The sequence below is a fragment of the Nymphalis io genome, chromosome 8 (genome assembly GCF_905147045.1).
Source record: "Nymphalis io chromosome 8, ilAglIoxx1.1, whole genome shotgun sequence".
Classification (NCBI taxonomy): domain Eukaryota; kingdom Metazoa; phylum Arthropoda; class Insecta; order Lepidoptera; family Nymphalidae; genus Nymphalis; species Nymphalis io.
In genome coordinates, this window is record NC_065895.1 from 9699182 (window position 1) to 9723668 (window position 24487).

The following is a 24487-nucleotide window of genomic DNA, read 5'->3' on the forward strand; positions in this document are numbered from 1 at the left end:
ATAAAAAAATCCTTTTCTTTGTCCTGTCTATGCAGCTAATCTCAAAGACTAGCCATTTACACAAGACAAAACACAACTTCCTATTTCCTCACTAACAGTGACAACTCAATCGAAGTGCCGACCGCTTTACATGTCTACCGATCCACGAGAGTGTAAATATTGCCAACTTGCAATCCCGTAGTAGTATTTTATTGACCCGACCCTAATCTGCAGCCTATTAAGTTACCCACTAAGCCAACGAGTGTTTAAGTCAGACTTAAACATGCGATCTGTGCTCCAAATTCACCTTCCCTTTTCACTTGACTATTCCAGATTTAATCAAAACAAATAGCCAAGTATTTACTTTTTAATTAATCCGTTAATAATTTTATATACGTTAAATAAAACAACCATGGCCACGCTTTCAGTATCCATTATTAATATTATGTCATTCAGCCCTTTAATAACAGGAGCTCAATGAAAAAGTTTTTAAAATACCAATACATAAAAAACCACATCAGTACAAGCATGTATTGTTGCGTTCCGATTTGAAAGGTAACGTTAAAGTAATCTAGTGTGACTAAAAGCACAAAGGACATCTTAGTTCCCAAGTTCGGTGGCGCATTGACGAATATTTTTTCAGTGTCACCGACTAATGGGCGGTGGTGGGGTGACCATTCACCATCAGGTGGCCATTTGCTAACTATTAGCTAGCTAAGCTATTTCAAATGAAAAAAAATGAAATATTTCCGTTACATTGAAAGCTATTAAAAACTAGTTAATTGTTACTATGAGCCTTGAGATTTTATGAACATGTTTTGACGTAAAAACTAAATTAAACTTCAATTACATTATGAAAGTAATTACTTAGAAACTTAGTTCTTACGGCTTCATTTTATTTTTATTATTTGCAAAGCGTGTTCTTTTACTGGTGATTGTGGCTTTGAAAAATCTCGTCTATCATTCGTTGTTCTACGGCTAATTTTATCAACATAGCAACGTTTATTACGGGCTTGCTTGATTGAGGTTGGCTTTTATCCCGATAGATGCACGGAAGTGAAGTCGCATGTATTTAAAAACAAGTAGTTTATGATTTTTACAATGTAATTCGCGGAAATTTGTCTATGAGTGGTAGTGACTAATAGAATTTCTGAAGTCTGAACAATTTAAAAGTTCAAAGAGACAGAGTAAAAGGCTGTACCGAGACTTTGATTTTAAATATTAATTGGTGTCTAACTTCTAACCCATTCATTATGTGTTGACTTCTCACAATCCTACTTTTTTATAATATTTTTTATTTATATAACGGACTTATTACCGTATATGAATCGTCATATTTTATAATTTAAGAAACGTTTGACGCGGATGAAAGTGAACCAATAAATCTGTTATTTTGTTTAATGAAAATATCATCATTATATTATGTATCATTTTGTAGTGAAAGTTTTGTAATATCAGTGGTGGAATAGTAAAATATAAAATTGAGCGTATACACTAATTAAAAAGCTAACCTTTTGTAAATAACATCGTCATGATTCGTATGCGAGTAAGACTCGAATCTGGACCTGAGAGTCTCGGATTCTTTAATCTGGAAAAAGTCCCGGGACTTCGATACACCAATCGTCCCGGAATATTAACGATAGGATTAACTATTTGATCTTCTGTTAACCTACAATGGCTTTATTTATTTATTTGTAATAGCACACTTACAACATTCATATAAAGCATTGAAAAAATTAACTTATAAAACAATAATAGTATATCAAAATTAAATAGTATGTCAAAATTAAATTATAAATTAATTTTATTGTTATAATAAAAAATCAATTGGCGATATCATAATTGAAATTATGAAAAGTATTAAAACTAACTATAATAATTAAATAATTTATTTCTAAGATTGAGGGAGAGTCATAAAAATATCAATGTCAGGAGTTGTTAACGGATAAGAAATAATAGATACATATAGATATTGGTACAAGGAACCTTATTAGTGTTTTTTTTTTATAAAACTTATTATTGATATAATGTAAATATTAGAATGAAAGTGTTTATAAATATTTGTATGTAATGCTGATAACATGAAATTGAAAATGTCGTACCTTTTTAACACGTGCCACTAGCAGTTTTGTTTATGGTTTTCTAACCCATATTCACATCTGTCAACGTCGCTGACGTCACGGGTGACAGGGGATGACAGAAACACACACTAGACACTTTCGTTTAGAAATACAAATGTTTCGTTCTATTTAAAGTTGATATGAAATACAGTTTCTTGTTATAAATAGATACCGTTATCTTGTAGCATTAATAGCACGATTGGTATTTATATTATCTTTCTATTTCACTTTCGCCAACTATTCATCACTTATATAATAAAAATATTTCAGTAACTTATTTTTTTTTTATTCACATCGAAAAATGATTGGTATGTACATGTAATTTTTAATATGGCGTACTAAAATTTTAAGGGCTTTAATAAATAACTCAATTTTTTTATATCTTCTTGTTCTTTATTTTTAACTTTTTTTAGATATTACTATAGAGATAATTTATTTATTTAAAATGAATAATTTAATAAATAAATTAGTTATAAACATTTTTTACGCCGCACCGTTATATCGCCACACAGGTAAATCTTAAATTTTATTGTTTGTGTTAACAAGACGTAGTATTTCCTGATATATCAAAATAATATATTATTTTGAACAACAAAAACTATCAGTGCTATTCTGTAAGAACTCACTTCATTATTCACCTTATAAATGTTAACAACCGACTTATATTGATATACTATTTTGATGCGTGTATTCTTGAAATGCTATGATTATAATGGTCATTGTCGCATATCACTTTCTGCTGTGAATTGAGTTTAATGATTGTACACAATAATCTTACAGTGATCTAATGTTATTTAACCATATAACCATATTTTTGTAAAATAATTTTCAAACGCAAATTTCAGCTGTCAATACCTATATCGAAGGTATTCATTAGGCAAAAACTGTGCTGTCGTGTACAGCTCCATACAAATGACCTTTACAATGAAAGTGACTGCGTCCGAGCTTTGAAGTACGGTCGGAAAAATATATAAACAAAAAAATACAATTATAAATTAATTTATAAATAAAAGTCCAAGTATTTTTTTTTATCGAATCAATTCGTATTATGTTAATTAAATTCTTGATTAAACTTACTTTATAACTGGCAGTCTGTTCCGATCTTCAATTTTTATTAAATGTTTACCCCGAGACACAGATATATATGACATATACTAAATATATTATAAAGTAATGAGTATTGCGCTCAGTACTCACAAATTCCATATTTACTGCTAATACATATTACCACAGGCCTCTCTTTTTTTCATATTTATTCTTTCTAACATCTTGTAATATCACCGAAAGTAAGTTATATAATATACAAATACACTATATAAGTGTGTAAATTCAAACAATCTAAAATAAAAATTGAACTAACCAAAAGTCGTTTCAGTGTGTGCTTTGTTTACATTGTGAATAAAATAAAATAATGTATTATTTATGTTTGTGCTGACCGTTCGTCCGTTTCTATAGCCACATGTACCCAATCGAATTACCGTCGATGGAGGACGCTCAAAGGACGGGCTTAGCGAGCTAAACTATTTTAGGCCATCATATATCGTAGTTTATATAATATGCTTATCAATATAGTCAATATTTTCGGTTTAGTCCTTATAATCTCATCAATACGTTTTATTAGTTTTGGGAATTGTTAATTGATTTTAATTATTCATAACTTTCAGTATCAAAAGTAATCTATGTGTGTAATAATACTAAATAAATCAAAATGTATTCAAACCAAATTTGACCGTTTGTCATGTTAAAATAAATTAAAATATAATCACCATTTATTATTTATTTTTATAACAGTTATTTAATTTTATGTTGGTGGCATAATCAGGAGAAGTTGAATGTCATATTATGAAGAACAAGTGTATGTACTCTCTATTCCCTCACTCTCGTAATCCGAGAGGACCATCAGGCCAACTGTCAGATATTGGGATCACACTAAGAATATCTCGACCGAAAAATCCACTAATTTTTTATCCTGAGTGACTCCTGGTTTTATAAAGGTGGCTTCCCACGGTCCGTGATATAACGGACGGACGCCGACCAGCCGCTCACTAACGCAATGTGGGATGAGTATCGTCTGCGGAAACGCAAACAAGTCCGTAGCGGTGCATCGGAACCGCCGCGAGTCGGTAAAAGATGCGGTGCGAACCACAGCGGCAGCGATACGTTCATTTTTCGTTTTAAAAAGACAAAATGGCTTCCAATCTCAAGACCGACACATACTGACACGCACCGTTGGATGAGGTTAGTGCGGTGCGTGGCTGTCCGTAGTCATCGGCTGTGCGTGAATAATCCGCAGAATTACGCACCGTGGTAAGCCGCCTTTAGATAGCTACTAGACCAACGAGGTAACCAAGTGTAATTATAGATGGATACACGTCATCATGAACGCTATTAATCTTGAAGATTACTTATTGAAATTCTGTGAATGCTATTGATGTCCTCGACCTTGAAATACATTCTATTAAATATTATAATTTTTATTAAAATAATGAAATACCCACACGTCATCTAAGAATGAAATAGGTTTTATGAATTGTTGATATTATAAGATGATAAAAAATATTTTATTCTTATTAATATTCTGTTTACGAATAAGCAATTTGCTTCTGTATAACCGAAATAGTATTTGAAGAAATTGTAAGGATATTTTTTTAAAAAATAAATGTTATTGAAAAAATTAACATAAAATTATCTTACAGAAATAATCAGCATATATAGTTTTATTTCAAATTAGCCATTCATCCTGTGTTCACATAGCGTTACAAGTCTACTACCGATACATGATTTTGATTAAAAATAAATTATACATTTGTCCCTGTTATTTGTTTTTATTTATTTATTTATTGTTATGATAAATGATAACCCAACCGTATATGACAGTAAATTAATTAATTCAGACAAATAAACACTACAATGAGACCAAAAGGGTTTATATACTATTTTATATAGATATACAGCTTAATAAATTACAGAAAATGCAGATTGTACGTGAATGTACATATTATATATGAGTATTATACTAAGGGTTAGTTGTTAGTGTGTGAGTGCGTGGATGTGAGCATATAATATGAAGAGGCATCTTGCGGGCCGGCAAGGCGAGGGTGGCTAGTGCAGATAATTCTTCCCGACTGTACTGGTCGTCGTCTCGTTTGGACTGTACTACCACTTATTATCAGGTGGAGTGGAGTGGAGAAGATTTACCTTCCCGGAAAATAAAAAATAAAATAAAAATTATGAATGTGTGTAAACATGCGATCTCAATAATAAAAATAAGGCAGCAAACAGATATTCAAGTGCGTGTGTGTATGTGCTCATTGTGGGTGTGTGGATTTCTTAAGTATTATTTGTTAAAAAAGTAAAGTATATGAACGGGATTTATATTATATCCCACAGCTGGACATGGCTAAGGCGTCCACTCTCCGTGAGAATAAAATATGTAATATTAGTAATAATAAAATATTTTTAATTCAAAAGAACACTCGAAGTAAGCCCGATATGCCGTTTCAATCTACATTTCGATATCTGCTTTATTTACCTTATAATATAATGAGTAAATTGTTATTGGAAATCGGAAAGTTTCCAGTCGACAAACAACAAGATATCGGAACCAAAGCGAATCTTCATAGAAATATTAACTCTCTGAGTTATCCGCTTTACCGACATTAGAGATTAATATTAAATTACATGCAATACTTTACGAAGATTTTCATAAAACTTTTGAATGGTTTGAGTCTTGAGTTTTATAACTTATTCATACATCTCTTCATTATTGACTCGTAAGTTTTTTACTTATTCGTTCATTCGACTTTTTATCAATCTATTATATCCAGCTCAGTAAGCTTAAAGATTTTAATGGGATGAATTGTATCGTTTGAAAGTGTATATTTTATTTAGTGAAAAAAGGTAAACTGTTGTTTTTTGTCAAGATAAAAAATAAACTTTTTAGTCTAGTGGCTAGCGTATATTATGTCACGGAAGGAGAAATTCGGGGCCAGCGGTAGTGGGGTATCCGTTTCAGAGCGTCACGACGAAAAGGGTACCGCTGGTTTTTTAGTGGGTATTCCGAGGTTCGGGGCACACTCGGCGCCTTGGATACCGTTGAGCCCCACATACCTATACCATTCCCGTGGGAGAAACGGCGAAATGCGTTTTTCCAGCGTTAAAAAAATGGTGGGTGCCTCACGGTAGTAATGCGTAAGCGATGACACCTCTCGAAAAGACGGAATAATTACGGACGGTTTATTAGTTGGTAATGGCTTATAATCCAGCGCGCTCGGCACCAGTGTCCTACATACCCCCTCATACTCCCTTACTGTGGAGGAAACATAAATAATTTTTTCCAGCGTTAAACTACCATGGCATAAAAGGCTGCCAATCTTGAGACAAATCAAAATTATAAATAACTTCTCTATAATTAATGGTAGAAAGAATGTGAAGAAATTTAATGTAAGAATAGCAGTATAACCTCCATAACCGTAACAGCTTGTGAATGTCAAGCTTGTGAATGTCTTGTTAAAGGCCTCCTCTCCTTTTTTGAGGAGAAGGTTTGGAGCTTATTCCACCACGCTGCTCTAATGCGAGTTGGCGGAATACACATGTGCCAGAATTTCAGTGAAACTAGACACATGCAGGTTTCCTCACGATGTTTTCCTTCACCACTCACTTTTAAAACACGAGATGAATTATAATCACAAATTAAGCACATGAAAATTCAGTGGTGCTTGCAAGGGTTTGAACCCACGATCATTGGTTAAAATTCACGCGTTCTTCCCACTTGGCCATCTCGGCAGTTTATCCTCATTCAATCCTAATTCCGATTCTGTGATAAAAAAATTAAAACACCCCTCGTGTGCGGTAACTTACTATGGCTTAGCGCTCTCTACCTAAAGTATAATTATTCATGTCAGTCAGTTGCATGACGCACGTCAAATTTATTAGTCAGCCGTTATAAATGCTGATTTGATTGACAATTGACAACCAATAGCATTTTGAAATAAATCGCTTTAGTATCACAACGCTCGGAAACGCTGCAATACTTTGTATATAAATACAAATCGCCGTCTACAAGTCAAATGTACCCTTATACGGCGACACATTTAATTCTTGGATATATAGTAGTTAGTAAATTTTCCCTTAACACTTCTATCGGCTTACAGTAACAGCCTGTTAATGTCCCACTCCTGGGCTAAGGCCTCCTCTCCATTTTGAGGAGAAGGTTTGGAGCTTATTCCACCACGCTGCTCCAATGCGGGTTAGTAGAATACACATGTGGCAGAATTTCAATGAAATTAGACACATGCAGGTTTCCTCACGATGTTTTCCTTCACCGTCAAGCACGAGATGAATTATAAACACAAATTAAGCACATGAATATTCAGTGGTGCTTGCCCGGGTTTGAACCTACGATCATCGGTTAAGATTCACGCGTTCTTACCACTGGGCCATCTCGGCTTATCGGCTCTATCGGCTTGACTCCATTAAATATTGTCTTAATATTGATTTTTCTATGCTAGATGTTATTTCTTGTATTGATATAAATATCCCTAATTTATACATTAATACAAAATGCGGTGGTGGCTCGGCTCAGTGGTTAGAACACAAGATTTGTAGCCGATGATTACGAGTTCCCGGGCAACACCACTGAATTTACATCTGCTTAATTTGCGTTTATAATTTATCTCGTGCTTGGCGGTGAAGGAAAAGTGACACATGCGTGTGGCGGATAAACATCTGTCAGGTATATCCACCAACGCGCAATGGAACAGCGTGGTGATAAGCTCCACAAACCTACTCCTTATAATTAGAGACCAGGGATATTTCGCCGTATTTTCAAGCTAATTAATTTTACTTTTTACAAATTAGTACCTCCTTCGGTCGAACAATTTTTATGAAGCCAAGTTCTTCTTCAAGTTCTTTTTTACACTCAAATTTCTTTATTTCTTCTTTCTATCACACGTATGTGACTGCATCGAATGAACGAAAACGTTTCTCTTAAATACAAAATAATGAGAAACAAAATCGTATATTTTTATTTTTTAAGTATTAGTCAGAATATTTGTTTTTTATTTTAGTTAATCTGTGACAATATTACATACGAATGTTCTTTTATATAACAACAATTATATACTGAGCTTTTGTACTAAAAAGGAGCTTTTGTACTAAAAAGGAGCTTTTGTACATGGAAATAGATAACATAACAAATAGTTTTATTATTAACACAGTCAAAGGCACAAATGAAGTTATATCTCAAAATTATTGTCCTCTAAGCCGATGTAATATGTGTAATGAGAAAAGTTTTTCGATCATAAACCAAGGTTTTCATCTCATCTTTGAAGTCTTTTGTAGATATCTGACTTGTATAATGTGCCTATAATATAGTGTAATTTAATTTAAATTGATGTAAATTTATTTTATATAATTATAAATTATGTATATTATAATATTTATAATTAAAACATAAAATTGATAAAAAAAATCCTCTACTAGTGACAGGACGGCTGGTTCATTTTTCGCTCAGAGAATCAGAATTGCGATTCAAAGGGAAAATGCTACTAGCATTCTTGTTACCATTCCACGCGGTCACTTTTTATATAGAAACAATTTTCAATTTTTATTTGTATATATTTGAGTCCTTAAAATGAATTTTAAATAAATAATTTTTAACAATTTACAAGTTGTAAAACATTAATACTCATTTTAAAGAGAATTTTTATGAACATTTTTTGTGTTTATAATTACGTTAATTTATAAAACAATTACTTAATGAAATTATCATCACATCAATTATCCTGTTCGAAAGATTTAAAACATGATAATTTTATAAAACCACGACTGATTGACTTTTTTTAATAGCTTTAAAAGTTTCTGTAAAATTACTTTTATTTTTTAAATACAATTACGTACTTGATACATATTTGCCTCGTTGTCCTAACGGCTTGCGGGATGCAGATCCAAAGATCCCGGGATCGAATCGGAGCCGAATACTTAGTAATATAAATTAATAATTAGGAAAGAAAATTTTATTTATTAGTTTATTATATACAGCGAACAAACCAAATGGTATACACTGATATAGTTAAGATTAGAAATTGCGTTCCTTGATTAACACTGATACTGAGTCTGAACATTAGGTGAACTCGACTTGACTGTATTTTTTTTTATCATAATAAGACAAATGCTACAACGTTCTAAGCCAAGTAAAATAATTGAATCAATTAAATGTTATTTTTCACCCTCTTTATAATATTTTAGGGTAGCCGCTGGCGGTATAGGGGTGTCACAATCGAATTTTATTTTTCATAATGACACAAATGACACAAAAAATATTGCTTCTATTCTATGCTTATACCTGTTTTTTTTTAAATGTATATGGTATTTATATAATACTTGAAAAAAAAATTATTAAAAAATATTACGTCACAATAATTATTGCGAATATGTCGTCCAATTGTGATGTATATTGAGATTAAAACATGACGCATCTAGGTACCCCACAACGTTGTTACGGGTATTGTGAAGAGAAATTTGATTAACTGTGTTATATTCTCGTTCGAAAGTATTTCATCCGTGCAAGTATATCAAAGGAAATTGTAAAAGCTTTCAAGTATAGTCTCCATATTGTCCCAGTTATATTAAATTTTCTTTCTCCGGTATTTTTATGGTATATTTTCTTTCTCCGGTATTTTTATGGTATATATATCCGGTATATTTACAATACAATTACAATTTCTTACATTCTACTGGTGGTAGGGCTTTGTGCAAGCTCGTCTGGGTAGGTACCACCCACTCATCAGATATTCTACCGCAAAACAGCAATACTTGATATTGTTGTGTTCCGGTTTGAAGGGTGAGTGAGCCAGTGTAATTACAGGCACAAGGGACATAAAATCTTAGTTCCCAAGGTTGGTGGCGCATTGGATATGTAAGCGATGGTTGACATTTCTTACAATGCCAATGTCTAAGAGCGTTGGTGACCACTTACCATCAGGTGGCCCATATGCTCGTCCGCCTTCCTTTTCTATAAAAAAAAAAAAAAAAAAAAAAAAAAAAAATTATACAATTGTATATATATTTGTATTTTTTTATATGATATACTTTTTGTAATGGTGATTATATTTCAGGCTTTGTTATCTGTGTAGGTGTTTAAATTTAATTGAGTTGTTATCTATATTAATTTTTTATAAATACTCGACTATTTTATAGCCTTTCAAAGTACGAGTTACACTATTATTAAATACGAATACGAAACTAATATTTATTTCGGTTCTTTTACGTTCACAAAGGCTATCGATTTTGAATTTCGAAGTCAAAGATAAAATCTTTATTCTAGGTATATTGTATGTAAGCTTTACATTTGATTATTAATGATGAAAATATCGGTTTGGAAATAAATACGTCAGAGCTGGGAAAAACCGCCAACATATATTTTTGATGGAACGTCAGCGTATGATTTGTTATATACACATAAAGTTTCGTGAGTACCTTGTCATTCCCACTATTTTATTTTTGCTCTCATCGATATTGATTTATAATAAAAGTTACAAGTTAATAACATTATATTTTTGCTTGAAACGGCCCGAAGGCGATCTTGTTATTCCCAAGATGTGTATTTATTTAAATCCTTAAGCACAAAAGTTCCTCAATTATATATTTTTTATTTTACAACAGAAAATTTCTATGAGTAACTCTTTGTTGGGACAATGAAATACATTGTACTGTGTTGTTTGTAATCGGCTAATAAAAATTACAGGCTTATGCTTGTTTCTTGTCTCACATACCTCACAATTTTCATAAAAATCTTCTTTATTTTATGAACATATATAAAATAAATATATATTTACCTAAATTGCGTACTACTCTTTTTAAAATTACAAATGTAGGTTAAACTACTATAATTTTCTTTTAAAAGTAATTTATTTAAATTCAAATTCGGTAACAAAGATTGTAAATCATTTCTCGATGTCAAATTAATAGCAACAGGTATCGTTTAACGGATCTGCTTTCATCTCTTTCGTTTGATAAGGGTCGTACAAGATAAAGGGGATGTCAATCTTAAGATGAAAGATAAGGAAATAACTGAAAATGAACTCGTTTACCTGAATCAGCAATAATAATGCCAACTAATAAAATTGTATTATTACTTACAAATGTTCTTTGAATTTCCCATGAACAGACCTTCAAAAACACCATGTCACTATTACTGAAAGAAGTATAAACGACTTTTTATACCAATATGCCATCAAACATGGGATCTATAGCCCTGGGGTCTATAACTCCACTGGCTCACTCATCTATCAGATCAGAACACAGCAATACAAAGTATTGATGTTCGCTAAAATAAGTGATATAGTGGATCCACTTAGGCTGGTTATAAAGATGCAGATAAATTTTGTGCAGAGCTAATTATCTGTGTACAAATTGCCTATTAATTTAATCGCCCAGATGGTCATGATGAATGGAAGCTTTCCGGAAGCAACGGACGCTATAGCGCTTTGTCGCTGGCCGAATTAATTAGGAAAAAAACTAATATTATAATATATAAGGAATTTGATTTATATTCAGTTTTTGTATTTATATGTATTTTTTGATTACTTTTCATGTTATGTGTACAATAATAAACAAAGAAACGAAGTTTGATAAAACGAAAGTTATAGGTACATATTGAATTCACGAAAAGAATAAACAAAACTTATCTATGAGCGAAAGTTTCGTGACTCAGATGACACAGATACACAAAAAAAACATATATAATATTTGCGTTAAGTTTCTTTCACCGACTTGTGTGATTTCTTTCGAGGTCTGTGGTGTTTCTTTCGGTGAGTAGTAGATTTTGACAATTGTTTGAGAGTAAATGACAACCGGCTTATAATGATATATTATTTTGATGTGTTTATTCTCAAAATGATATAATCATTATGGTCAGCGTCGCATACGACTTTCTGACATTACACGACTGTTTTCTGCGAAGAGATTTTGTTTTTACAGAATAGCCCTACATGTCTTATGTTTTTGAATTGAATAGCAGTTTTGAAATTAACTTTAACGTATAAAAAAATATTTACGTCAAAGCCTTAAATAAATAGAAATAAAGATTAAAAATAGCTACTAAACAAATCGTGACCGCGTGAAATGGTGGCAAGATGCTATGCATATATTATATATGATATATGCATATGCTAGCAGCATATCCCCTTTAAATCGCAATTACGATACTCTGAGCCAAAAATGAACCAGCCCTCCGATCACCAGTATAGGCAATGACGGGGTGTAATATTTTTGATGAAAGTTTTTGCACTCTTACTCCAAGGTCCAAACGTTTCATCTGCAAACGGAACAAAAATATTATTTGGAATAAGAGATGAATATCCGGCCTTTAACATTGTTTCCCTGATATGAGATGGAGCCAGTGTGTCAACACATGTTGCCTTCCACGTTAGGGCCCGTTCTCGTTCTCAGGGAATCAATGTCAGTCCATCAGGTCACTTGCCATCATCACGAATAATGGAGCGTAATAAGAGCAGGAACGTCAATAGTAGCAAGAGCCCTTTTTATTGTATCATTTTGAGAACCGTGACCGAAAAGCCTACCTGAACTCCTTGGACAAGAAAGACCGTATAAGCCGAAAGAGTCAACTTCTTTTCCACACAGGCATCTGTGCTCAATGCATAACTGTGTTCCCAATCGTAGACCTATTGTTATGCGAAAACATTCATTGTCTAAAAACGTCCCAAGATTTTTAGAAGATACCGCATGTAACCAGTGACCTGACTCTTTAGTTGTTAAAGCTAAAAGCGTTTTTTTGCACTTGCTAAATTTTAAGTCAAACTTTGTTGTGTGACGTGAAATAGTGGTGAATCCCAAAGATTTTGTTTGATAACTTCCTTGGAGATATCGTTATTAGGACACTTGACCTTCCAGTTTTTTGTTGCCTCTGCAACATTTGTGATTTTCACTGTATTTGATTTTAAAATATGTGAAAAAAGGCCTGAAATGCTATGTACAAAAAAGAGAAAGGCTGGAAGGGCAACACTTGAAATTTTACTCACACCGATGCCACCATGCCAAATCGGAAGTGTAGCTTAGGTCTAGGAATACTCATCAAAAGATAAACTTAGAATTTTGTCTAAAGAATATTTAAGGATGGCATCGATTTTATTGGTAAGGCCAGGAAATTTCCAGACTGGGCCCGCGCGTATGATGTACATTAATTTTAGAACGAAAACACAGTGTTTTAAAATAGTATAAGCAATAAGACAATTTAAGATGCCCAAACTGTCGATGTTGTCCAAAAATATTTTTATTTTATCATTTAGAACAGGCTTTATACCTTCGTCAAAAACTGGTGCACCGAGAAGGCAAAGTGTGTTTTTATCAAGAATTTTAATATTAGGTGCAATTTTATAAAATAATTCCATTGCCGAATAAATTTTATATTTTATAATTGTTTATTTTTTGTAGATAAATTGTCTGTGAAAAAAATGTCACAGTTTTTAAAAATTTAATTTGAAACCAACTTAATCAAAATGTTCTTCAATTTTAATTAAAACTTTGACTTTGCTTTGAATAAAAAAAAAACCGCTGAGTGTCTTTCGCTAGCTCTTCTCAGGTCATTTTCTTCTATGAACCGGTGGTAGTTTTTAATTTGGCAATCAAATAGTAAACTTCTAATTTTTAAAAGATTTCGATTTGAAAATTACGTGGAATTAAGCTGCGGTCGCTAAAATATAAATAATAAAAAATATATGTTTACGTCGTTTTTCTTCGTATCCATAATGTTTCGTATCCAAAATCTAAGCCTCAATCAAGTAACAGATTGTATATGTTTTAATGTTGGGCAAAGACAAAGGCCCACTCACGTCTTGAAAGCAGAAAAAAAGGAAGGAAAAAGCTGACTTCAAAAATAATATCTATGTACATTTAAATAAGGTATAATTTATACGCAGGACTTGTAGGTGGGGAAACGCGTAAATGCCTTTATCCAGCGAAAAAAAGAACTTTTGTAGTGCGGATAAACACAATAATTATTAAGTTCAAAATAATTTTCATAATTAAACCGTATAAGGAAGTTATGCTTCTCCTACAATCAAAATATACTAAATGCGCCTTTATTCTTATATGACGGAGTGTCTGGTTTTGCACACAAGTATACAAGTTCTAGACTAAATTGCTAATAAAATTCATAACAATTTCTATGTAAAAATTAAACTATATTTAATTACGACGATTCTGTTGTACACTAACCAAATTAAATAGAAATAAAAATATGATATGATTAATGATATCTCTTTCTAATGTGTGGATATAAAAAGGACAGTAGTCTTTTTAAATTCGTTCAGAAATTTTGTACAACGAAATTTACATAAATAAAGAATATTAATATTAATTTTCATTTATAATCGTTATCCTAATCTCGAATACAATTGAAGTACTATAAAATCATAATATGTATGCGCAAGGTCGTTAGCTTTAGTTTTCCTATTCTCCCTATATTTATATAAGGAGAACAGGAAAATTAATTACATTAAGTACCTACGGTAGATTTATTTGTATTATATTATTCCCTTTGCTGTTTGTTGTTGTTGCTATGGTAACTGCTTAGTAACTTTAGATGTATTTATAATAATTCTTTATTATATAGAGGAACGCCCATTTCAGTATAGAGAAATGTAAAACTTTTATTTTACTGTATAACATCACTAAATAATTCCTAGAAAGCTAACTTGTAGCATTTTTAAATTTTTTTCTAAAAACAGTAAACAGTTTTATAAACAGTACAATATTAAGCACTGATTGTAATTGAGTTAGTAATGTAAGAAGCTAATTCAATTTTTTTTGCACATGACGATAATTTAATTACGTACAAATATACCTACATATATATAAACATAACAATTCTACTTAACGTGAAAGTTGAACCCATTTAATATGCAAATCTACCTCCCTCGTTAAGTGACTCAATAATGAACTAAACGATATAATAATTTATAAAAAGTATATCAGACATTTTGTGTGTGGGTTTATATATATAATATATATATATATATATATATATATATATATATATATATATATATATATATATATATAATACCTTATAGGTCACCTAATAATAACCGAATCTACAGTCTCTATCCTTTTTAAGACCACATTTTTCTATAAACTTTCAATAAATTTAAAATTGTAATGAAATGGATTTAATTAATTAAAAAAAAAAACAAATAGTGAACTAAAAACATACAAAAGTAAATAAAAAAAAAGTGCTCAAACAATGTGGAACCCACACTCTATAGATAAAAGACAAATGGAGAAGAGAGTTGTAGTCGGGAGAGTCAGGCCCACGTGGGCTCGGAATCTTCCAGAAGCCAGAGAGGACGACGATAAAAGCGAAGAAGTTGGCGTCATGCCTCACAGTGATCCACCATCACCGACTGAGCCCTGGAATCAGACGAAACAAGATGAAAAATATGACGTATTTGGAAAGGTTAGTTGTTTTAACCGGTTCTTGTTTTAATTGTTTTTTTTTTATAATCCATCTAATATAGCTGTTAAGGCTTAAAACATAAGAATTTCTATAACTTCTCTATAATGTATTGAATATCCAATTATTTATGGTAATTTCATTAATATTTAATTCAAACTTACGTGACTTTTGTCATGTTTATAATATATATTGTGACCTCCTTTGCATATATATAATAATCAAATCTTAAAATCATTAATGAATAGTAAGAAAAGTATTATTAAAACAAAGTAGGTAATTATAGCCATTCCGCTTTAGAAATAGTTATTTTAATTATTATGTACCTACATTCAATTTCCAGGTGATGCTGCTCGGTGATAGCGGCGTCGGAAAGACGTGCATGCTCGTTCGCTTCCGGGATGGCACTTTTCTCGCCGGCAATTACATTTCCACCGTTGGAATTGACTTCCGGGTATATTTTACTCCCAAGACAAACATTTCAAAACTTCCATTTATTATTTTACTATGTAGTTATTTCATATTCATTTTATTTGTTAATAAAATTGCAAAAATGTTTTATATCAATAAAAACAATACAAGCGAATAGTTTTTATTCGTTCTATATTTCAACAAAAAAAAAAACAATTAAATGATCCGAGGGTTCCGAGTTCAAATGGGCCACTCACGGGGATACACGACTCGTTCGCCGCTACGCTATTGGTGTTAAAGTTTGGCGCGCTTTTTCTGTTCCCGCCCCTTAGCCATGACAGCTGTGATTGAATCGACTTCTCGAGTGAGTGATTTATTGCGGCCCCAATGTTTTTTTATTTATTTTTTTAGTTTTGATTTATGGTATCTCGTGCCGTCACTGTTAAGGCAGTGAACTGGTTTTCTTTTATATTAAAAAAAATGTAGCGCCAACATTTTTCTAATGCAGAATTAATTAAGTTTCTTTTTTATGTATCATAATAATAGTATCTTTAAAAAATATAAATTTGCGACGAGAAAAAAATGTAAACTTTTTTATTTTTTAATTAATATTGATGTTTGTTTTTTTAAATTGAGTTAGTGATAGCATATTATTTCAGGCTAATTTATCTAATTTAATTAAGGCTACGACGATAATAAATTTACATATTAAGACTAGGAAAACTCAAAAGAAATACTACTAACGCCATCTATTTTCAGAATAAGGTAGTGACAGTGGACGGTATAAAGGTAAAGCTTCAAATATGGGACACCGCTGGACAAGAGCGCTTTCGCAGCGTCACACACGCTTACTACAGAGATGCTCATGGTATAATTATTTATTTATAGTATGTAATAAAGCAATATGTTTCTATTTAACATTAACATAATAATATTAAATTTATTACATTTAGTATAGACAATGTGAAAAAATATTTTTACTATATTTGATACTACTACTGCCATCTTGTGGCAAATGTGAAAAACTCAATAATCTGAAACAGCGTCGGAATAAAATAGTTCAGGTAGAGACCCTCGATGCCGGTACGGGAGCTGGCTTTTTGCCATGTACCTTGCATTGTGCATTACCTTTTTTAAGAGCGCGTCTATAACTAGCAAAATTTAAGATTTCACTTGCGCGTCCCTCACACCCCTCTTGATCGCGATCTCATCTGTATGCTGTATGCACGTGGTTTTTCGAGTATTTGAAAATATAACATTATGTATGTATGACTATGATGTGTTTATAACATTTCCTGGTCAAAACTACTTTTGACTAAAAATATTCGATTCGAATTATTACTTTAAGCAGAACTCTTACAAAACATATTAATACAAAATAAGAGAAATGTAACCTATGTCAATTATCTAAATTCCGAATTTCACAATAAGATTAGTATTGCCAGTGAAAATATCAGCAGAGATTTCATACTGTTATAAATACACTTTTCATTTTTAATATGATTATTTTGATACATAAACTGTGTTTATTTTTTTATCCTTAGAATATAATGACTCGTTGACTGCCTCGTTGGTGCAAATCCAAGTTCGGGTCAATAAAAAAAAAATTTGGATTTTTCTGTCGTTAATTCTCAGTCAGCTTGGAATCTGGACAAGTTCTGTACTTGAACTCTCTCCAATCGTGCAAACTTAAAACTAACTGCACAACCGATTACATGAGAACCATTCCCAAACACAATTACAAAAAGAGGTTTCAATTATACAAATCAAAAATAAAATAAAAACAGAAATAAGAAATATGCCATAAAGAATACAGAAATTCAAATTAAATAAGAAATTACAATTGTAAATATTAATATAGTTTGAATAAGTCTCTCAAATACAAGAATAAAACAGAAGGTGGTAGTCATAGAAAAAGATAATTTATACTCCCGTCCCATCGGATCGTGAGTGTGAGGGAATAGAGAGTGCATTTATTTTTGCACACCTACATATTCACTATGCCGTATAATGCGCCATTGACTAATCTCTCTTAAAAATGGCCGCCGTGGCCGAAATCGGTTAGGAGGACATGATAATGAACAAAGTTTATATCGTCCATAAATTATATCGATGGCAGCAAAGTAGATACACATTAAGTAAAAAATAGTTACCATTTCGACATTTATGTATCAATGAACTTGAAATTTTCCATGATGATTTAAAATAATTATTTATTTATTGTATTACGGGTTTTATCGCAATTTCGTTGTTTTTCTGAAATAATGTAGGTGTATTTTTTTACTTTGTAAAAGCCTCAACGTAAAAGAAGACATCTGCCTGATATCCGTTTATTCGTTGTAATCAAAATAGAGCTCATTCTAATTAAAATATTTAATAGATTAAGGTAACAACCTATTTTTTAAGGATATTTAAAGAAATCTAATCGAATTAAAAACAGTATTTAACATTTTTAGACTAAAATTTTGTAGATGTCTTCATTTACTTTGTATATAACATTTCACATAGCTTCATCTACGTCTCTCAGTTAAACTCATTTAATTTCCTAAACCACACAAATGTGTTGTTTTAATAATAATGCATATGCAATAATACTGTTTTTATTTATTATTTATTCATAATAATTATATATCTTGGTTTATGGACAAAAAAAATCAAAACTATTTTTAAGTAAATTATACTTTAGATTATCTATCAAAGAAAATCATTTTTTATTAATTAATATTAATAAAGTATAATGCTAACATATAGATAAAAAAATGAATATCACTGTTTCTTAAAAGTATAACCCTTGAAATTTACAGAATATCAGACTATGCCCGCGGTTTCACCCACGTATAACTTGAAGAAATCACTAAAAGCTGACTTATAGTATTTCAGTAATAACAACATTTTTAGTTTAATTTTCGTGGGATATTAGTATTTATTGTTTTTTTCTAGATCTAGATAGGGCAACATACAATTGGCCATGAGAAAAACTGAATTGCCTTAAATCTATTCCGACATATTTTAATGTATCTGTGCTTTGTTTATAATGACTGCAAACGATACCTTCATAAGAAATTGTATCCTTTTAAAACTGAAAGGTAAATATGTATTTAAAAAAGAAGTGCTAATGATTAACTAACTATTAAAAAAAACGTGTAATTATAAATTTAACAAAACAATGAGAAGATCTACGCAAATAATGGATTATTTTAGAACTAATTTGATTACCATAAAAAAAAGGTTATAGTAAGTCATCCTTAAATGATACACATATGCTATCGTGGATGCTTTTTTATCTTTAAAGAAAAACAATTCTGGCATACATGATTGTTACTTAACTTTAACCGTTTAGGGAGCGCACGCAACGGAAGCTCTCAAAAACGAATACATTTTCCCCGTTTCTGCAACGTTTTATATTGATGCTTAGCTCCTATTGTTTGTAGCTTGATGTTGAATACAATAATAGCCTTCGATAAAGGGGAACACTAACATAATTTTCATTTTGAACCGGTATTTTTTGAGATAAGCGCGTTCAACCAAACAAACTCTAACTTTATTTATATTATTAAAGATTAGTTACCGAGTATAAAATTAAAAAAAATCTTGTAATTCAACAATTATTATCACTTTCAAATTACTTCTAATGGAAAAAAGAGATCAAAACGTTAACGATGAGGTGCGAATAAACTAAGTTATTATTCAAATTCTGAGTCGTCAACTGCTTTTGATTCTAATACGCTACTGTGTTTGATATTTTTGTAAAAATCATGGTAGGTATCTTGATTGAAACTAATATTTTAGGGATACATAAATGTAGAGTGCTATCAACAATATAATTTTAACAAAAAGTGCGATAAATTAACCGCGTAACCGCGTATGCGCAAGAGTGATAAGTGATTGATGTCTTTGTTTGCGGTTCAATCATCTGTGGATACTCCTAATAAAGGCAGACAAATTCAAATGTCCGTTTCTACTACGGCGTTTTTTTAAAATTGGAGTCTAGATGTTTTCATTTACGTACCAGATAATTGTAATTACTTAGAAAAATTCAAAAAACTTTAATATAGACTTGTAGATAAGGTTATTACAAGCTTATTTTTCGTTAAAAAAGCATTTTTACAAAAATGCAGATGTCCGTATCTACTTTGTTGCCATCGACATAATATTAGTATAACTTGCTGATGAGCCCTACAGCTTGTAAGACTTTAATTGTTATTACTAACATATGATATTAAAGAAACATAACGAATGCAATTAGCAAATAAACAAACAAGTTTTGTTCTATTTTTTATTTATAAGCATCCATATAAGTTGTTGTCTGTTGGAAAGGGGTTCCATGGCTTGTATCTTGTTTGGTTCGAGTTGTATCAGATACCTGAAACACGCTTTGTGTTCTGTTTCTTTGTCTTTTTTAAGTTATGGCCGTATGAAAAGTAATAATAGTTTACCGAGAACTGTATCAGGTACCTGAAACACGTTTGGGTTTTCTTTCTTTGTTCTTTTTTTTTTTAAGTTATGACTATAAGAAAGATAATAATAGTTTACCGAGAGTTGTATCGTGTACCTGAAACACGCTTTGTGTTTTCTTTCTTTGTTTTGTTTTTTTTTATCGAAATCGCGCACTTGGCGATGACATATAATAACGATATTTTTCGCATAAAAAGGTACAAAAACATGACTTTTCATACAGTTATAACTATAAATAATAACTCAGTATTTATTAGACTATTGTTGGATATTTGGACCAAGGTCCATACTTTTTACATTTTAAATCACATAATCAGATCTTGATCAAATTGATATGGAACCACCCTTAGGCTACTTTTATAAGCCTTTCCAACGGAAAGAATCATTCCTAACAAATATTAAGAACTCTATTATTTAAATGGCTGATTTAAAACGGTATTTTAAATTAAGAACAAGTTTGACAGTATGTATTTTTAATTAATCTATTAGTTCACTAAATTGTAACACTACTCATAATATGTAAGTAGATAGGTCATTACGTTTTCTACAATCGGAGTATATTGTATAAAACATATACTGTAAATCATGTAGATCTTAAAACTCGAGATACGAATTCAATACCTACATTACTATACTACGATACTGTTATATATATTTCTGAACTTCTGAGAACAATGAAATTAATATTCCCAATAATGATGGTTGATATGTAATACCTATTGTAAATAAAAAGGTGAGGAAACATCGACAGTAAATAAAAACAGAGCTCCCATTCTTGTCGCATTCGCTTAATAGGATCCTAATTTGTAACTGAGTATCAGGTCCCATTTTCAAGCTATCTGGAGTCGCTGTGAACCTGTAGGGTCAATACTAAAACGTATTATGTACTCCAAGTCGTTGCTTATTGACAATACTGAAAAATTAGGTTACGTTTTTTGATAGACCCTAAAAAAAGCACTTAAAGTAAGTTACATTTTATGCTTATTTTCGTTGAGTCTTTTGTTGACAGCTCTTCTCCTGTTGTATGACGTCACTAACAAGATCAGCTTCGACAATATACGAGCCTGGCTTGGGGAGATCCGTGAATACGCGCAGGACGACGTGGTTATCATGCTCCTAGGTAACATTCCTACTGCTTAGAACAAATGTATTTTATAAATATTAAAATATCACCAAGTGTACAGCTTGTCAAAATGATTACCTACGATGTGATATAAAAGTATTTATTAGTTTAATAGCAAAGTAGAGTAAAGTAGTAGAAATTGTTTAAATGAAAGTTTAGCAATTAGAGCATTGAATAATATTTTCATACATTAAAATATAACTATAGTAGAGTATATACTTTCAATTCTAATCTTTCAAACAACAAGACGCACAAGTTCTTAATGCCTCCGACAATCCACTAACAAGCGGAGCGGCACAAATTCTCTTCCAGGAAACAAGTCGGACAGCGGACTCGAAAGGGCAGTGCGGCGGGAGGAGGGGCAGCGCTTAGCGAGAGAGTACCAAGTCGCTTTTATGGAGACTTCTGCGAAAACCGGCCTCAACGTTGAAGACGCTTTTGCTCACGTGGCGCGCGCTTTAGTCGCGAAAGCAAATCCCGTCGACCCCTCCAGGCTAGCGGTGCGCGCGCAACCGTCACAAGAGCAACGGTCTTCGTGTCCGCCATGTTCTTAGATTTCGCGCGCATTTTTCGAATTCCGAATGCGGTTGTTAGTGGACCAAATTAACGGTCTTAATGACGTGTTTATAAAATGGCTCGTTATTTCTATTATTGAATTTGTATCCGATTGTAAAGGCTATTTATGTATAAGTTGCACAGTATAAAGCACAATATTTTATCAATAAGGCTGATAATGCATATTTCGATATTTTTTCTATATGATTTTTTAATTATATAAAGTATATTTAAACAATTTAAATTATTTGTAGACTATTTGCTTTCTAATTAAATTAATGTTATTGATATGCACAATACATAAAATTTTTAATATATTAAATAGCAATAAGTTAATAGTACGCCCTTGAGATATATTATTAAGCATACTTATATTATAAGAAATTAATGAATGTAAACTTTGGATTTTATAATATACCTAAACAAATTCTATAGGAATAATATTCTCTAGGAATAATATTTCCTTTATTACTTTGTGTTGTAGAAAATGTATTTAATGTAGCTAAATGTTTTATGAAAGCAAATAAACGTTAGTCGCTTGTTTATGTGCTAATAAAAATATTGGTGGAATAGATTTGTTATATATATATATATGAAGTAAGATTACTACTAAAGGGTATATTAATTTCACGTTTATGCTTCTTATCGCATTCATTTTAAGGCTTAATATCGCTAAGCACCAATGAATGCAGCGTCGGTACTTACTAAATAAATCCTAAGAAATTTTAATGTCTATCAAATCATATAGGTACATATTTCGACATTCCTTTATATACTAGGTACATGGTCTTAAAGACAAAACTGTATAAATTATAATCCTTTGCTTAATATAAAAGCATTACCTACATTATTAATTGTTAAGTTAGAAACTACAATCGGTTCGGAAAATAAATACGCTGACCTGAGAAGAACCGGCGAAAGAAACTCAGAGATTTAATAGTATGTATATTTATAAAGTATGACAACATTGTTGTTAAAGAGCGATAGGTTAAAGGAAGAAAAAAATAATTAAAAATACTAGTATCGCTTATGTGGATGTGTGTGAAAAGTACTTATACCCTTTAAATGTGTGCTCTCTAACATGTAGGGAATATGTGTATTAGACATTTCATTAAAAATATTGGTAACTAAATTGAGAAAGCTTGCGTTGCGCAAACTTATAAAAAAAATCCGTACTAGACGATTATGTTGTCAAAGTGAAGTAAAGTAAAGGGGGACATCACGTACTTACTTTTTAATCTGTAGGTATAAAGATAAAGTATATCTAAGTTTATATAATATATTAGTATATATTATATATATGTTCAGTTATATGAAGATGATTTTTTTATTAAATAATTTAAATACAAAAATAATATTGCTTAATACACAATCGTTGCTTTTATATTTTAGTGTTATCGCGCCGACATCTCAAAACTCAAAAAAATCAATGGCATTTTCTATAACAATCACCCATCTCTAGTTCATGGAGTTTAACTACCAAAATAGTTAAATCGTCAAGATTATAGATTATAGCTGAGAGCAATAATTGATTTTACCATTACCCCGTCTAGTACTAATCAATATGAGCCACTAAGACATTTTAACTGGTTGTTTATTGCCTACTTTGTAAGATATGCGTTTGACTATGCTATGCTTTACATTTTCTTACATCAACTTATTACTTATAATTATAAATCTCAATGGTGAATGCGACTCTTGCTAACGACAGTGATGAAAACGCGAGTGTAATATGAACAGGCGATTTGAGAAAAATAGAATGTTTTTTTTTAATTTATGACATTTTTTTACCATATTTTTCAAGTCTAAATTTCACACTGTCAAAATAGAATTTGTTATAGCTGAGTTCTGTTAATTAAATTTAGAAGTATTGTATAATCTACAAGGTTCTTTATTATTCTTTAGTATCAGAAAATCTCAAAATGAATCGCGAATGCCGTTATACAACGTTAACGTTGCCCATTGTTGCAAATGCACACGTGAGTCGTTTGTAAGCGAATGTTCATCAAACAATACTAAGGATGTCGAGTGTTTGTTCATCGTGTATAAATGCATTATTACTATATAAATAACGTCATAAAAGTCAGTACAGTTTCATTTATTATAATGTTGACCCAAAATAATTTAAAAAACAAACCTCATTAAAATTAAATGTAGGTACTTAGGTACCTCACCCTTCACAATATAACTTTAACGATAAGCTTAATGAGTAAGCGTAATGCTTGCTGATATATTTACATAAATTATTTTTATCTGTTTTTCTAATGAGTATTAAGTACTAAGTATTTGAAATATCTCCCTAAATATTGTGTATGCAAAATTTTTAGTATATGCCAAAAGCAGTATGGCTCGATTTTCGCTTAGGTACCT

The 24487-nt window shown here is 31.3% G+C and overlaps 1 protein-coding gene across 2 annotated transcripts in view; it reads left to right on the forward strand.

Annotated features, from left to right (window-relative positions):
* Nucleotides 1–22285, forward strand: part of LOC126770071 (ras-related protein Rab-37) — an 80967-nt gene extending 58682 nt beyond the window's left edge. The window contains exons 1-5 of one of the 2 annotated variants that reach the window (XM_050489221.1): nt 15364–15576; nt 15917–16027; nt 16744–16852; nt 21449–21559; nt 21875–22285. In XM_050489221.1, coding sequence (XP_050345178.1) covers nt 15364–15576; nt 15917–16027; nt 16744–16852; nt 21449–21559; nt 21875–22116 — 786 coding nt within the window. In that variant the 3' untranslated portion in view covers nt 22117–22285. Of the gene's footprint in view, nt 1–15363; nt 15577–15916; nt 16028–16743; nt 16853–21448; nt 21560–21874 lie in introns of those variants that run through there. The other variant, XM_050489222.1, reaches the window with a different exon arrangement.
* Nucleotides 22286–24487: the final 2202 nt, after the last annotated feature.